Here is a 17,770-nt window from a genome sequence, read left to right as displayed (position 1 = left end):
TAGGATTTAAAAGATGTAACCATTTTTAGGATTGGACTCTTGAGCTGGATAGGAACAATTACATAGTAGGATCCACCTAAAATGCAGTGCATGAATGACACAAATGTATATTTTGATATGCATTTCGCATTGCAGTTGCATTTCTCAGATATCCAGAGTTCTCCTTCCTTTAGGATTCCTCTCCTCTCACCCCTCCCTCCTGAGATTAGGAGCATGGCAACCCAGGTACCCAATCCCTGGAACTTTCTTCCCAGGGAGATTAATCTTTCCCCTTCTTGCCATCTTCCACCAGCAAGTGAAGACATTTTGGTTTTATTTGGCATTCCCTTCACAACCTCTCCTTCCTGCCCAATGTATTGGTTGATATTCTTTATATGTCTTTTAATTTTGGTTTTAATTGTTTTAATGATGTGGGGTGGGTGGATGGTTTTAATGGTTTTTAAATGAAGTTTTAGTGTGCATGTTTTCATTTGTTAGTCACTTGGTGGTCTTTGTGGGGGGCAGAAAGACAGGAGACAAATTTTGTAAAATAAAACAATAAAGAAGATTGGCTGTAGTTTCCCATTCAGTGTACTTTTGGTGGTATTCCTCCAAATTGCTCCCATGCAGAACAGTGCTTCTCCACGAGCAGAAATTTCATGGCAGAATGAAGGGGAAAAAAGGGGAAGAAACCACTTTTGTATTATTACCATTTGTTTTGTTGTTGTTTATTGGCTGTGATTCCATTTGAAAAGAACGTTGTACCATTGAACCCACATCATGCAGGAGAAAAGTAGCAGGCAGATAACGAACAAAATTTACATTCACAAAGTCTCTACTTGAAGTCACCTTCCTGACTGCTTTGGAAGGTGCTGCATGCAACTTGGAGAGGGGGAAAAAAAGGAGCATTTTTATTTGTTGCCCTATTAGAAAATGCCCAGCGAGTTCTTTTTGTTGTCTTTTTTTTGTTTTAGTCATGTGAACTGTGAAAACAAGCATCATTTAAAAAGACATTTACTGAAAGATGTTGCCGACTGATCACATATAACCGGAATCTCGGTTAACACGGAATAAAACGATACAGATAAACGAGTTTGGATATACATAGGACATTACATTCAGGTCACAACGACGGGTTCCTAACAACAATTGGTTCTAGTGATCTAAGAGCCTGCTCGGAAGATGTGTTGAACATCACTGGCATGTTGGTTCTTGGCTGAAGGACTGTGTGAATGGAAACAAAGCTGACATTTGGGTACTGGAGAAACAGAGACGGAGAAATACCAAGGTGATTTTGCACACAATTCTGATATGTGGTAGGTGGGGTCTGTGTTTAGATTGAAACATAGAATAGCATTCAGAATTAATATTGCAGTCTGATTTCATATGGCTTTCTCTAAAGATAAATGCAAGTTTCTGAAAGTCAATGCAAAACTGTCAGTCACTCGGCTGCTCCCTAAAATGAAGGCGCATGGATTAACACTGCTTTTTTTTGTAACTAAACACAACAATTTGGGGGAAAACAGGAGAACTGAAATGCAGAAATTGGCAAAAAAAAAGGAACAGCCCAAGCATTTCTGTATCGATAAAAACCCATTTTCAAAAAAAGCTAACAAAAGACCTCATATACCTGAGATTGAACACATTTGTGATGCTAATATGTTAAAAAAAGAGCATGAAAGGACAAAGAGATATTCAGAATCCATGCAAAGAACCACGCTTCTCTTTGGTTGTTGTTGAGTATTGGGAGTTAGTGTTTTGGTAGTGGTCCTCATCGTCAGTGGGGTCAAAAGTGAATTGGGAATTCAGGAACTGTGTCAACATTTCATTTCAGGGTGGAGAAGTGCCGTGGTGACTGCGTTCACATCAGTTTAGGCACTTGGGTAGAAAAGGACCCTTGGAGCTGGGCGTTACTTCAGTTGTTTAATTCAGAGCTGTCTGGGGTAGAGATCTTTGTGGCCTGTATCAGTTCAAATTGAAGGGGTGTAGGGGAGATATTACATTTTTGAACATTCGCCCACGTGTCCTTGCATGTCAAAACGTAGTAGATCAAGGTGGTGATTACATTTGAAGCGCCCACCTGAAGTTCTAGTTTTCTGCACGCAGTACAGGAGAACGTTAAAAAGATACCAGGATCTATTTGCAACCCAAAATGGAAAAGATCAGAAGATCAGGGAAGACTCTATTATATGAGTTTAAAGAGTTTATATTGAGTATCTTAGTCCACCTATTTCAAGCTTATGTGCAATAAATCCACTAGCCTGGCTTTTCCTTCACTCATAAACACTGAAATCACAGTAGCATCCCATATACTGTTAAGGACCTTTGCATCTCAGTCTTTTTCTGCAGTTTTGGGCAGTAATCCTAAAAGTACTATCCTAGGAGTAAGCACCACTGAACAAAATGGGACTGAACTTCAAAGAAAACCTGACTTTCCTTTCTCACTCTATGACCAGGCTGCAGTGAGTTCTCTTTAAAAATAAATGAACAAAGCAAAAATCAATAAAAAGCTGATTAATCAACCAAGCTTAAGTCAGATTCCTCTACAGCACAGTTTGTTTCAAAGTAATAGTGTTCCCTGTAACCAGGCGTAAATGTGTGCCGAACACACCGTACAGCAAAGCCTCATCTTGTGCGATGATTCCTTAAGAAGGAATAAAATAAATAATAATAAATAAAAACATACCACAAACAGTTGTAAACTTATCAGACTTTGGACCATGATTTCTTTATAAACTACTGGCAGCCAATATGAATTATCGACATTTATCAGTTGAAATGGGTTGTAACCATCAATTATTTTCCCTAAGAGCAACCTGGAAATTTTAGTTCATGAGGACTAACCAAGAATTCTTTCCGCCTTTACCAAACCATGGTTTGGGGTAAAGCATGACAGTTTAGCTGGCATGATCCAACATCTTGTCATATTCTATGTCAGATACATGGATTAGCCATAAAACTCCAGTGACCCAGCTTCTTATCCCAGCTCCTAAATTGCCAAAATGGTGCAGTACACTTGAAATATTTTTGCTATCTGCCTATTTTAAGAAAAGTGAAACCCATATTTCTGACTTTCACCCAGGCAGTTCTTTCCAGAAGAACTTATATGAAAATGCAAATTCTTCTGGCAGACTCACCTCGTCTGGACTGTCAGTCTTTAAGGATGAGTTAACCCGGGACCTTATCACTTGGAAATTGACAAAAAGTCATGACCTTACAGAAAAGAGCAATGAAAATCAATGGCTCCATATGCAGTAAAACTGCCAGCCACACCAAGTCCAGAGAGCCAAAGCATTCTTTGAGAAAGGAGATAAATATATCAACATAGAACTTATTAATTTGAAGGAAAAACTAGCAGACATCAAGACGACCGTTCTGACACATCCTCCCGAAGTGGGTAGGAATATGGAAGTCCAGCACCAATATATCTGCTTCTTTCTTACCTCCGACATGCAGAAAGATGCAAGTACACTACTCTGACTTTTTCTGCAATTAAAATGACAGTGATGTTGATGGTGATGTTTCTGAGAGCTCTTTACCAGCAACGTTTAGAGAGCCCATGCAATCCCAAGTAGCAGATAGCCAAAAGAAATTATCTGGCAAACAAAACAAACTTCAGTCAAGTATTAACTCCCAGGAGCCTCTTCTGACCCAGAGGGATGTGTGCTTACAGGAAAAACAGACTCTCTCATCACCTCTTCTATTGGACATGTCAAAGGATGCCCCCTCTGTTAAAGACCTGGGGTCCCCTCTTGACAGTGATCCCACATTTTGCTGCCTATGCATCTTTGATTCTCCCAGTTTCATTGCCAGAGCTACAAGCTCGCCGGGGCCCCCCCATAAGCAGAAAAGAGGTTTGATGATCAATCAAATGGAAGAGAAGGAAATGCAGGAACTAGATGGTACCTGACTGTTCCCTCTCAAAAGAGGGAGAGACAATTACAATTATCTCCACCATCTTCCTTTTCAAAAAGTATCCACCCAGCTCCTGGCTTGCAGTGCAACCGATTGACATTCAAGTGACCAGCATAAGGTCAACTTTTAATCTGGAATGTGGCTATGTGGTCTAGACCCTTGTTTCACTTATTTTCTTTTCCAGTTTGATAACTTATTAATTCAAGAAACATGGACTAGCGATGATCTGTTATTAAATGGATGCCATTCATTCTCAGTTGGGGCAGAATCAGGGGAAAAGTATGGAAGAGCAAAATGGGGGCGGTGTGCGTGAGTGCGTGCTAGCTTCTACTACTTTTCATGCCATATCAAAGCCTCTTCTCTCATTTAAGTCATATGCAGTGGCAGTGTTAATTCAAGTTAAATATCATGTCCTGCTGGTAATAAATGCTTATAATGCCCCCAACAAGGCACAAAGCTCAGATCAAAACCTTCTGGCCCGAATTGGAAGCATACGTTGCTGACCTTACACTGCTAAATCCAAATATATTTGTAATCCTGGGAGGGGACTTTAATGCTAGATTGGACCCCAATGATCATGCCCTCTAAACACAATACAAACACAACACAATACAAATTTTCCCCTCCCAACTTTGAAACTGATGGATCTACGCCCACTGTTCAAAAGATCAGTACTCAAATTTTGCAGATTTCTGCTTGGCACAAATGGCCTTTAGGCTAAATTTCCACATATTAAATGGTGATCCTGAAAGGAACCATTCAGCTGAATTCACCTACCTGTCTGAGGCTAGAATGAGTGCTGTTGACTATACCATTGTCTCTGGGGACCTCATGTTAAGATCTTAAAGGTTATACCTAGGTTCAATAGTGACTACTCTCCAATCTTGTTCCAGTTAAATGCCTTTATTCGAAAGACACATATTGAGGATTGGTATCAATCTTCACTAACACCATTGGGAAGAACTTATCACCAAGCCAAATCTAAATAACTGAGTTATTAGACTCAGGTCATCTACAGTTACTCCAATCTGCTCTGATATCAGTTGAACCTCTGATGAATTCTTAGAGAATTATAATGTCCTGACCCAAGAATTATAACTATATTTAACTCAAAGCATCTTTGAGACAGCAACAGCACTATTCCAGGCTATGACTTGATAAGGACTATGTTAATGCCAAGAAAGCTTTTGCTGCCATTTATCAGGATTATGTATTCCACACTGTAGCACCAGCTGCACTGGATCTCCTCCAGCAAAAAAAGACTTTAAAAACACACTGCTAGCATGGAAGGAAAAGGAAGCCATGAAAAACAATTGGTCACAACTCATTCAAACAGTCATCCCCAGTGACTCAGCTTTATTTTGGCATACCATATCATGCTCCCAAAGCAATGCTCCATCTATGATGGATTGCCATAACCCTCCCGGGATCTGGGAAACATACTTTTAGAAAACTATGTGGACATCTCTGATGAAAGTGGATGATCTAGACATTATTTAGAAAGCTTATCTATGTGAGCACCTGTGATAGGGACAGGAATTAATGGCCCAATCCAGGGTAATAGGGAATCGACTTCTGGATGTGGCGTGGGCCCTCTCTAGGGCATTTATACTGGTGGAGGAGCAAAAATGCTGGTGGCAGATACTGCAGTGCTCTGGGACACTCCTGAGCCACAGCTAGCTCCCTCGGCACAGTGGGGGCAGGCCAGAGATCTTCCCAGCTGTACAGCCTACTGTAGTTGGCTTCCACATGGCCTTCAGAGCTGGGAACGTCACAGGCCAGTACCATCCCTAGCTGTGGTGACCTCTTGATTGTGTTCCCCCAATCTTATAATCTAGTGAAGAGTGGGGAAAGCCCCAGGGTAAGATCTAAATCTTTCATAGGCCGTTAAAAAGAACTTGGAATTCTGGGGCCCCATTCTGGCCTCACTCATTTATGTGTATTGATATCCATGGTTGCATTCCTGATGATTGGGGGCTCTCAATAATTGTCCCAATGTATAAAAAGCAAAAAAGGGAGACTCTGCTAGTTACAGACCAATTGGCCTTCTCAACACCATCAGTAAACTCTGTGCAAGACATTTACAATGGAAAGTCCAGGATTGGCTGAAACAAGAAAACATATTTGTGGAAAAGCAAGCTAGTTTTAGGGAAGGCCAATCCACTGAGTACTCCATCATTTCATTGAAAAATACTCCAGTAACAATACAGTCTTCCTTTATGCTACTTATAGACTTTAAAGAAGCCTTTGATTTTATATATAGAGCTAAACTGTGGAAAAAAACTGGAGGCCTCCTCATTTGACTGACATCTACTTTACTTAATACATATGTTGCTTGAAGAGACCTCAATCAAAGTATGATGCAAGCCTCAGAGTTATCTTTCTATAAAAATAGTGCTATTGAAACTGAGAAAGGAGTTAAACAGAATGCATACCAGCCACACTTTTAACTTCTGTATTAATGAGATGGTGGGCCATTTTTATAACATGAACTTTCACCCCCCCCCCAAAAAAAAAACTTGTTGGAAGACACATTTCAGTTCTACTCCATGCAGATGAGGCAGTAATTCTTTCAAGAACGCCTTTTGTGTTGTAAGATGGACAAATTAGGACTTAATTATTAGAAAACCAAAATCATGGCATCTGCCAAAATGCCCAAGTACTATTCATGGAGCATCAATGGTCAGGTAGTGTGGAGGGCAGGAGCCCCCCCTCCCTGGCCACCTGAAAGCTTTCCATAGGACTTAATGGAGTTATGCCACCCTTTGGGTAGTATAATTCCAAGCCCTGGGTCACGGAATTCCTGGCATGAAAGCCAACTAAATTTGGCCTCACCCCCAGGAACAGTGTGGCCTGCCCTCCCCTGCACCAGTATCTGATTGGATACCAGCGTTGCTCCACGATGACTCTGACTTTTGGATTTTGCTGCCATGGAGTGGAGGGGTGACTGGTTGTGGGTGCCTTTGCCTTTTCTGCTGGCAAGGGCGCCCCCCTTCCACCGGTGGAGGGGGCAGATGCGCCAATCCCTCGACCCATTCATTGCCTCATCTCGATTGAGTTGTAGGAGTGATGACTTTCAATCAACATGGAAACATGCAGTGGTATCTAAAATTTCACCTCTGGGTTTCTCTCCACAACTTTTACTCAGCATGGGTTCTGAGCAGGCCAAAGAAATCACTAAACAGCATGTGGCAGACAGTCAGCACCAATCACATCTAGCCAGGTCCAACTTTTATTGCTAGTGAATCCAATAGATACTCTATCTCTTCTATCCTATATTTAACTAACCTTAAAGTACTAAACTTTGCAGAGCTGTTGTTGTGCCACAATGCTGTGCTCTTTCCTCAGTTGTCCTCGAAAGCCAATAGTGGAGAAACAAAACATTGTCTCCCCTTAGCGAGAGAGGCAATGTCCCTGTGAATCTGGACTCATAGAAACAATAGAATGTGTTTCTCCAGTGTCAGTGTTGTAAAAAAATATACATACAAATTTTAGTTTTTAAGTTTTTTGTTTCTTTATAATATTTATGTCCTTATCCCCCCATTTCATTTATGTTCCTATACTTTTCTTGGATTCCCATTTTTTACTTTCCATCAGATAAGTTTTAGTATGTATTTGTTTTAATATATCTTATCTTTTAATTGATTATATTTGACCTACCTTATGCTGGTCTATGACTGTAATAAAGACTGACTAATTGTGTGTTGCTAGCATGGCAAAATGAAACCTGGCTGCTTGCTGCGGACCTGTTGAATGAGATGCCGGGCAAAAGTATCTAATTTTTTTTGTTCATTTATGACACTTCCCAGTCTCGTTACCCTCTTTACAAAAATAATCTAATGAGTTTCCCCAAAGCCATTTACTCATTGCTTTTGAAAAATATATATCTCACTACGTTTTGTTGACCATTATTTATTTTATTTATCCATCTATACTAAATTAATGCATTAAAAGGATAAGATGTTTAGTTAATCTTGCTTAAAGTGCCAAATGCCTGCTAGAAGCTGACTTTCTTTATAAAGCAAACACAGAACTTTCTGGGAAAAAAGCTGGGAGTATCTTCAAGGGAGCCCGCCTATTTCAGTTAATGGCTAGGCCATGTGTGTGTGTGTGTGTGTGTGTGTGTGTGTGTGTGTGTGTGTGTGTGTGTGTGTGTGTGTGTGTGTGTGTGTGTGTGTGAAAAGAAATGTTGAGGATTTCAACAAAGTTGTTTCGATATTGCAGACTATCTAACTATCTCTGCACTAGTAGAGTCAGGATTCAAGGAAGGTGCTGGCAGAAGGGAAGACAGTATTTTAGATAACGCCAATGCTTTTCTTGCTGCCTCCTTGTTATGGCTATTCTCAAAGCTAGAAGATCTACTTTAGGAGTGTCCGAGAAAGTACAAATGGGCACAGTTCTCCCATACTGGGTTGGATAGTTGAGGAGCACATGGTTCTGGCTTCCAAATGATCTCTTTTCAATTATGACAAATAATAAAAAACAAAGATCTCTTCCCACATACGTTGGACATATCCCTGGTCTAGAATAGTAGGGCTGTGCTGAATATTCTCAAGTTTGTTTTTTTGGATTGCGCAGATAATAATTTTGGGAACTCAATGCTCTGAGCATGGGAATTTTCTCTTTTTTTGTGACATGTTCAATGCTGTGGTTTCCCAGGCTTCTGCACCATTTATCTCTCCTGCTGGATTAGTCACATGGGTAACTTCAGCTTCTCAGAGACCACACAGTGAATGGAATGATGTGAGGCACCCAATCAGATTTGACAATATGATATCACTGCTTGGAGCAAAGCCAATTGCAAATGAGTGCATCCTTTCTGGATTAATCATATGAATGGTCCCAACCAATCAGGAATCACGGCATGAATAGAGTGGCATCATTGCTTTTGTGGATTGGGCTCTGTGATAACACCACTGAAGGGCAAATAAAATCAGTGGAGAGGGGGAATACAAGAGGCCAATGTTAAATGACAGGCAACATTTTCATAGGCAATGCCAAAACCTCCTTGAAAGAGAAGGGTCAGGGTTGGGGTTTTTTTTTTTTGACATTGCCAGAAATGTTCCTTAAAACAGTGAGTATTTTCAGCTCAGCCCTCTAGGAGCGAAATTCTAATGCTGTTGATTGTTGGGGTAGCCTAACCCATGGTTACCAAATGGATTAGAAAAAAACCCAAAATAAGCCAACAGGAACCCTCCCGCTGACTGCTGGTGGCAGTCAGCAAGGAGATGAAAGCAAGCGTGCTATCTGTCCCTTCCCTCTGATCAATGTACACCTTCCTTTATTAAACACACATAGTACTATGGCTTCATAATAATAAAAAGTTGTGTAGACTGCAGCTTGTTAATCTTTACATCCATTTGGAGGCATCTACTAAAGGTGAGTATGTACAAAATAAGGAATGGAGGGGAATCGGTGGGGTCAGGGGTGGATTGGAATGAATGACTGGAGTTGGAGTGGCAGGGGGCAGGGTCAGAGGTTGCATGATGGGTGGCGAGTAGACATTCCCCGTTTTATTAAGGAGAAATCCACCGCTGAACTGTCCATGGACAGGCTGACAGTCTGTAGCTACGTTACTTCTTAAACATGTCTTGCAGGGGGCCAGGCAGGTATTTGATAACGGTGTCTAGAATGCTTTCTTCTTCCTCCTCCTCCTCGTCGCCACAGCCAGGAGGGATGGCCTTCTTTGGACGTGTCAGGCTTCCTTCAGCATTGGCTTCCAGAGCTGCTTGGGCCTCTGCTTCCCTTTCTTCCTTCTTCTTGATTCCATACTGCAGAAAGGAATGGGAAGAGGGGAGGGGGAAGCCAAGACATTGTCACTCTCTCAGGAAAGAACTATGTACTAAAGCCATAGAGGATACCTGTTAAATGTTAATATTTGCTTTTTATGAATATCTCATCTCCCCCTCACAGGAGCTGGTCACAAAACATTTCCTTCCGTTTATTCCGTTTTTATTATTTTTAAATGTCAGGCCAGCCTTGAATTATGAAACAGAGAAAGGAAGTGTGACCTCGAAAACTCAAGGAAACATTATCCTGAAAAACAAATCCCCCTTAATCCTCTTCTCAGTTGCACAAAACATGAATAGAAAAGGAGGCCAGCTTTTACCAAGTGGTAACTTCTCAAATGGGGATACAAGCAACCCTTTGGAGAGTTGTTTATCTGGGACATCTGTCTACTGAGCAAACAGAATGTTTACCATCCATTTGCTTCCTTGGATATTTTGGTGCAGTTGAGTAGTAAAATTAGAAGAAGAAGAAGAAGAAGAAGAAGAAGAAGAAGAAGAAGAAGAAGAAGAAGAAGAAGAAGAGGAGGAGGAGGAGGAGGAGGAGGAGTTTGGATTTACACTCAATCTTTCTTTCCTGTAAGGAGACTCGGGGGTCGCTTACAAACTCCTTTCCCTTCCTCTCTCCACAACAGACACCTTGTGAGGTAGGCGGGGCTGAGAGAGTTCTGAAGACCTGTGACTAGCCCAAGGTCACCCAGCAGGAATGTAGGAGTGCAGACACATCTGATTCACCAGATAGGTCTCCACCACTGAGGTGGAGGAGTGGGGAATCAAACCTGGTTCTCCAGATTAGAATCCACCTGCTCTTAACTACTATACCGCACTGTTTTAAAGCCACCAGAGAACTCCAGTTAAACTGGATTTTTATTCTGGTTTTCAAGGAACAAGTTTTCAGATTGGGGGGGGGGGGGCATCTAATATCCAAAATAGAGACATAAAAATATTCTAAAAAGACAGAGGTTTTTCCAAAAGCCTCTATTTATTTACAACTTTTATACTCTTATTGCCTTCAGCCATAACAGTAGCTAACAGTTTAAAAACACAGCTTAAAAATACTTCTGAAAAACATTAAAACCAATTTTACAATTGTAAACTGTTTATTACGTACTTCATCTTTGTATGACTGGAAACTCCAATGAGAGGAGTTTCCCACTTTTATTCTATTATATACGTATTTTCTTTTTGGTTGTATATTGTACCAAATAAACTTTTTTTAATTAAAAAAAATTAACACCAAAACACATTTTTCAGACAATTACAACCAAGTTAAAATACGCATACAATAAAATACACATACATTATGTGTCTGAAGGCCTCAAAGCCAGGCTCCATATTCCTGAAGTACTCACTGTTCAGACAAATGGATACCAACCTTTCCTAATAAAAAAAATCAGCTCATCTGACCAACCTTTTTACAATACACTAATGGCACAAGGGCTTTTGTAGCACCATATCTTTCCATCTACCATGTCACCTTTGAAGTTGCCAAACCATTTGGAAGGACTCATCAATGCAGCTTTTCCCTGTGGTCCACAATAAATAGCATAGTGGGTCTCAGTAGGGTTACCATTTGCCTAAGGCATAGGTGTCAAATTCGCGGCCCTCCAGATATTATGGACTACAGTTCCCATCATCCCCTGCCAGCATCATACTGGCAAGGGATGATGGGAAATGTAGTCCATAACATCTGGAGGGCCGCAAGTTTGACACCTGTGGCCTAGGGCCATCAGACAAACCCCTGGGTTACAAATCTCATCAAGGCTCTTTGCTCCAGTGGAAGTAGAAATGGGGGATGGGAAGGACTTCTGGTGGTACCTAAAGATGACATTGCAATACTATAAGAAATTCCCAGATATCTATGGTTCTTATCATAGAGATCAGGGATTTCCTAGACCATCATTCAGTGACATCACCATGTTGCTCCCCTTCACCGTTTTTTTCTGCTGCTGCAGCAAAGACAGGCTCTGACAATCATAAGTCTCAGGGAGAATTCCAACTCTATCACAAAAAGGGGTATGCATGAGTCAAGTCTATATGGCAAGGCATCGGGCTTGTGGCTGCAACCCCGTGATGGCCGCAGCCAGCCACTGAATGGATAGTTGAAAGCAGGTTTGGAAGCAGGTAGTGACATCATTAGTGGCCAGCGGATACAATTAATGACCCCCAGCAATTCTGTCTCTGAATGCTTTCATAAGGATCCCATACATTCCTCTCATTTGGACTGCACTAAGTGTTAAGAACTGGGGTCTTCTGTGCAACCCACCACATGAGCTGCTGCTGTCTTCAGTAGCATTGTACTGATTCAAGGGTATGGTGACCAGACGTCCCGCTTTTGGCAGGACAGTCCCGTCTTAAAACAATTTGTCATTTTTTGAACCGTCCTGATTTTTGGAAGGCTGCCGCACTGCCTTCTGGGGCACGCCCCAGGAGGCAGTGCGGCAGCCTCCTGCGCACACGGCCGCAGGAGCGCACTGCCTTCTGGCGTGCTCCTGTTTCCTGCCCTGTCACAGGGCGGAAAACCGGGAGCGCCTCAGAAGGCAGTGCAGCAGGCTCCCCCGCGCACGGCCGCAGGAGCGCACTGCCCTCTGGGGTGCTCCCGTTTCCCGCCCTGGGAGCACGCCCTGGGAGCACCCCAAAAGGCAGTGCGCTCCTGCGGCCACGTGCGTGCGCACATGCACGCACGCGGCCGTCCGCCCGGGTCCCGGTTAACAAAGGTGACAATCTGGTCACCTAATTCAAGGGAGGAGATAATGCGAGGGAGGAATAGCCTATGCCACATGACCCACAGCTTCCCATGGCATTCTGGGAATGCGGCAGTGTCATAGCTACAAACTGGTTAGCCATTTGTGGAAGAGAACATTGAACTAGTTGAACCACTGGCCGGATCAATCAACTTCCCTTTCATGTTCTTATAGTGATACGAGAATTCCTACCCTGTTACATTAGAAGTAGTCTCCTTTTAGCTGCTGCAACTTATTATATTGCTCTCTTTTGTAAAACAACAACAACAAAGAACTAGCATTTTAAGTATTACATAAGCTATAAATCCACAGCTCTTGAGGTCAGATGGGTATACTGAAATCTGACATATGAAAAATGCTCTTCAGTTACTCTTCTATGCTCACAGTCATTTCAATTATGCAGAATTAGAGAGGCACTTCATAAGCAAAAGGGCATGCGGGTTTGTATTTGACAATCTTCTACAAAACGATTTGTCTGTCTGATCCAAAAAGTCTGTCTGATCCTTGGGTGTTGTGTGCTAATTAAATGACAGCACAGAATTAAGATGAAATGCAATGCCCAAAATTCAGGGGATAACCAACTCGGCCAGATTCTCCACAAAGGCTGGCAAAACACTTGGCGAGGAGAATTTGAAAAGAAAATTACATGGGATTTAAAGGCAATCAAAGGATTATGGTGGGACAAATGGTTCGATTCTTCCCAAGGCTGAAATCAGATACTCTTAGCATTTATTTATTTTTATTTTTTTAAAGCTTTTATACTGCCCCATCCCCGGAGGGCTCTGGGCGGTGTACAGCAGAGGGAAAACAGTATAAGTAGTTAAAACATTTAAAAGCAGCGACAACATTTAAAAGCAACATTTAAAAGCAGCGACAACCATAAAAACGTTCCTAATAAATATAATAAATTACAGTAAAATAGATGGTTGATGCTTCTTTCTTTTTTTAAGCATGGTGGATGCTTCTTTCTTTTTTAAAAGTTTGCTATTATTCTCAAATATTTGCTATCTATTATGCTTGCATGGACAATATCACACCTTGATGAATACAAATGCAGCTTCTCGAGAGAATTAGGTGCACCCAACTTAGCCTTAAGATAAGGCAGTGGAGTGGTGGTTAAGAGCAGGTGCATTCTAATCTGGAGGAACCAGGTTTGATTCCCCGCTCTGCCGACTGAGCTGTGGAGGCTTATCTGGGGAATTCAGATTAGCCTGTGTACTCCCACACATGCCAGCTGGGTGACCTTGGGCTAGTCACAGCTTTCCAGAGCTCTCTCAGCCCCACCTACCTCACAGGGTGTTTGTTGTGAGGGAGGAAGGGCAAGGAGATTGTAAACTCCTTTGAGTCTCCTACAGGAGAGAAAGGGGGGGGGGATATAAATCCAAACTCTTCTTCTTCTTTAAAAAAATGGCCAGATCAGCTACAGTAGATGCTGCCCACTATAATGAGACTCGGGTTTGAATCCTCACTCTACCACCAGAACTTATATTGTGACCTTGGGCCAGTTGCTGTCTCTCATCCTGACCTAGCTCCCAAGGTTGTTGTCAGCATTAGGATAAAATGGAGGAGGGAAAGACAATGTTGTAAGCTACTTTGGGTCCCCATAGAGAAGAAAAATGAGGTATACGTGTCTAAATAAATGGTCTTCCAGCCAAAACTGGACAGCCATCTTGTTGAGTCTGCTGTAGCTGTGAAATCCTGCAGTAAGCAGGGAGAGTTAGACTAGATGGCCTGGAATACCAAATCTAGGAGTCTTTTTTGAGTTGGGCTGACCTCTTTTTGGCCGAATCCCCACTGAAAATTAAATCTAGATAAAACCAAGTTTCAAAATAAACTGCACCTTTTCATCGAGGTTTCAACCTCCCCACCACAGCATGTTTTTAGCAAAGATATCTATGTCTATCTCAGATTCAAAAAATGTTACAATCCCCACAACCACACGATCAGCTTTGCGGGTCTATCCTGATTGGCTGTCATGCAGTTTTAGGGTGGGAACATTTTTTCCCGTGAAAAAACGTGTTCACGTTAGGACGTAAGCACATATGCGCAGTATCCCCGCCCGTGCATCTTTCTTCTGATTGGCTATTGTGCTGTCGTGAGATCTGTACTATGAAGTTTCAGTACCACGTTGTTTCCCAATTTTAAAACTATTTCCTATTAAACTATTAAAACTATTGGCCATGTTGGCATGTTGGCATGTTGAACACATTCTCACACAGTTCTCATTCTCCCGTGCCCACGTGTGGTTCGATTCTCGTTCCCTTGCGCACACTTTTCAACAAAAAATGAAAGCGAAAAAAGGCTGTGTGCTCATTGTGCACAGTCCACTGTGCTCTGATTTACTGGAAGTCATTTGCATCACTCTTTATGGTGGGAAATTTGAAACCACATTAGACCCCCGAACCTCCCCACCGATCTGGATTGGAGACATATTTCTTTAAAAAGGTTCATTCAATCAGGTTCGGGGAAAAAATGGGATAAGGGGGTGGGCAGAGCGCCAGAACTGGATGAATCTGTGTTTGGTGGTTCAGCTGTGGGGAGTTTGGCGTGAAACCTGGATATTTTGGGTGAGTATCCCAGGATTAATCGCCAGTGGGGATATCGCCTTTGTGTGACTTTATTCTGGACATCCCGTTCTCCAATCTTTGGAAGCTCCATTGTCTATTTCCTTTCAAAATTCCACACTGGTACCTTCCCAGTGCAACCCCCCCACCCAAACTTGACACCAGGGGAGGGGGAATGCATAAATTTGATACTTGAAATTATTTCCTGTTTCCTTTTTGCCTCCCCCAATTCTTTTTCTTTTTCTTTTGCCACTTCCACAATCAATACGGCTACAACCCCTGCTAAGATTTTCCTGGTGGGATTACAAATTTGGGCAACCACATGGGTATGGTTGCATGTGACATCAATGAATGCTGCACTTGGATGTCAGCCTTGACCTTTTGCGCTGCAAGGCCCAGGGACATCAAACCACGCTGGCAGATGGGAATGTCAAAAACACACACACACAGCCTTTGAAAGACAGGAACATATCCAACTACAATCACAGACATGTTTTGCTGGCAAGCAACTGATAAATCTCCCCCAAGCGGATGACATTTTAGATGGTTGCAATTTGATGGCTAAGCATCTTGAAAGTGTTTCCATTTTTCACCCCTTTCTGAACACTTCCTTTTTTACATTTTTGTCCCCAATGCTTCAATACGTGTGTCCAACTCAATAAGAAGCCCTGGGAATAACTAGGGAACTGAAAATATGGCACTGTGTGAATCTGCTGGGCAGGCTTGAGCTCCGCAAACGCTAACTGCTACTCCGACGTTTCTTTCTCCCTTCTTTGAGTTAATGCCCACATTTCAGTCAGAGGCTGTTAAAAACCGAGCCCTTCGTTGCAGCAAAATAACTTTCAGCAGGCTTGGTATATAATACTGGAGGTTTTTCAAGACCAATCAAGCAGATTTTGTTTCCAGTCTTGCACTTCCACCGCACCCTGAGGAATTCTGTCACTTTGCTTGTAGTTTCGAGCATGAATGACAGACTCATTCTCCCCTCCCTACCCAATTTCAGGCTTGGATAACAGCAAGGTGAGGAAGTCACTTCTCCCCTGTGCCATGGTTCTGGTAGGGATGCCATCCTCCAGGTGGGACCTGGGGATACCCCCCAAAATTACAGTTCATCTCCCGACTACCGAGATCAGTTCCTCTGGAGAAGATGGCTGCTTTGGAGGGTGGACTCTTACGACACTGTACTCCACTCAGGTTTACATCCTCCCTAGAGCTTGATGTTTCCCAATCTAGATTTGGAAACCCCATTGGTGGCTAAGGCAACCCTAGATTCAGGTCCGAATTGGACCTGGTACCTGTGGGGAATGAGGTGGACCTTCAAGTCAGACATAGCCTGTGAACTCTGTAATGTGAGATGGATTATCACAAGGGCCAGATCCAATACCTTCCCATCGGCCATTACAAAGGGTCGTTACTTATCCATCCCTCTCCAGGATCGGGTTTGTCCACACTGTAAAAATCAAGTGGAGACTCTTGCTCACATTATTCTTGACTGTCCGAGACATGTGGGCATCAGGAATTTCTCTCCCAGGCTGGCCCTAGACAAATCTGAAAGTGACTCTGACTGTTCTGTTGTGGAGCTTCTGTTAAACAACACAGATGTCATGCTCTTGGAAAAAAGTAGCAAAATTTCTTTTACAAGTGACAGAACTTTCTAAGTAATGTATACTGCTATATACAGTCTTCCTGTCTGCGCTTTGACTGTACTCTTGATTTGTATTTCAAAAATGTCTGGCAATGCTCTAGAACAGGGGTAGGGAACCTGCGGCTCTCCAGATGTTCAGGAACTACAATTCCCATCAGCCCCACCCCCCCCCCCCCCCACCCCCCCCCCCCCCCACCCCCCCCCCCCCCCACCCCCCCCCCCCCCCACCCCCCCCCCCCCCCACCCCCCCCCCCCCCCACCCCCCCCCCCCCCCACCCCCCCCCCCCCCCACCCCCCCCCCCCCCCACCCCCCCCCCCCCCCACCCCCCCCCCCCCCCACCCCCCCCCCCCCCCACCCCCCCCCCCCCCCACCCCCCCCCCCCCCCACCCCCCCCCCCCCCCACCCCCCCCCCCCCCCACCCCCCCCCCCCCCCACCCCCCCCCCCCCCCACCCCCCCCCCCCCCCACCCCCCCCCCCCCCCACCCCCCCCCCCCCCCACCCCCCCCCCCCCCCACCCCCCCCCCCCCCCACCCCCCCCCCCCCCCACCCCCCCCCCCCCCCACCCCCCCCCCCCCCCACCCCCCCCCCCCCCCACCCCCCCCCCCCCCCACCCCCCCCCCCCCCCACCCCCCCCCCCCCCCACCCCCCCCCCCCCCCACCCCCCCCCCCCCCCACCCCCCCCCCCCCCCACCCCCCCCCCCCCCCACCCCCCCCCCCCCCCACCCCCCCCCCCCCCCACCCCCCCCCCCCCCCACCCCCCCCCCCCCCCACCCCCCCCCCCCCCCACCCCCCCCCCCCCCCACCCCCCCCCCCCCCCACCCCCCCCCCCCCCCACCCCCCCCCCCCCCCACCCCCCCCCCCCCCCACCCCCCCCCCCCCCCACCCCCCCCCCCCCCCACCCCCCCCCCCCCCCACCCCCCCCCCCCCCCACCCCCCCCCCCCCCCACCCCCCCCCCCCCCCACCCCCCCCCCCCCCCACCCCCCCCCCCCCCCACCCCCCCCCCCCCCCACCCCCCCCCCCCCCCACCCCCCCCCCCCCCCACCCCCCCCCCCCCCCACCCCCCCCCCCCCCCACCCCCCCCCCCCCCCACCCCCCCCCCCCCCCACCCCCCCCCCCCCCCACCCCCCCCCCCCCC

The 17,770-nt window shown here is 45.2% G+C and overlaps 1 protein-coding gene across 3 annotated transcripts in view; it reads right to left on the bottom strand.

Moving 5' to 3' along the window:
• Positions 1-2,707: 2,707 nt before the first annotated feature.
• The window catches only part of CPLX1 (complexin 1), a 203,528-nt gene continuing 188,465 nt past the window's right edge, over positions 2,708-17,770 (bottom strand). For all 3 annotated transcript variants that reach the window (XM_048504067.1, XM_048504066.1, XM_048504065.1), the window contains one exon: positions 2,708-9,665. In XM_048504067.1, the coding sequence (XP_048360024.1) occupies positions 9,468-9,665 (198 nt within the window). In that variant the 3' untranslated portion in view covers positions 2,708-9,467. The remainder of the gene's footprint in view (positions 9,666-17,770) is intronic.

This window comes from Sphaerodactylus townsendi, linkage group LG07 (assembly GCF_021028975.2).
Source record: "Sphaerodactylus townsendi isolate TG3544 linkage group LG07, MPM_Stown_v2.3, whole genome shotgun sequence".
In the NCBI taxonomy this organism is placed as follows: Eukaryota; Metazoa; Chordata; class Lepidosauria; order Squamata; family Sphaerodactylidae; genus Sphaerodactylus; species Sphaerodactylus townsendi.
Note: the sequence above shows the minus strand (reverse complement) of the source record. Positions and strands in the feature narration are given on the sequence as shown.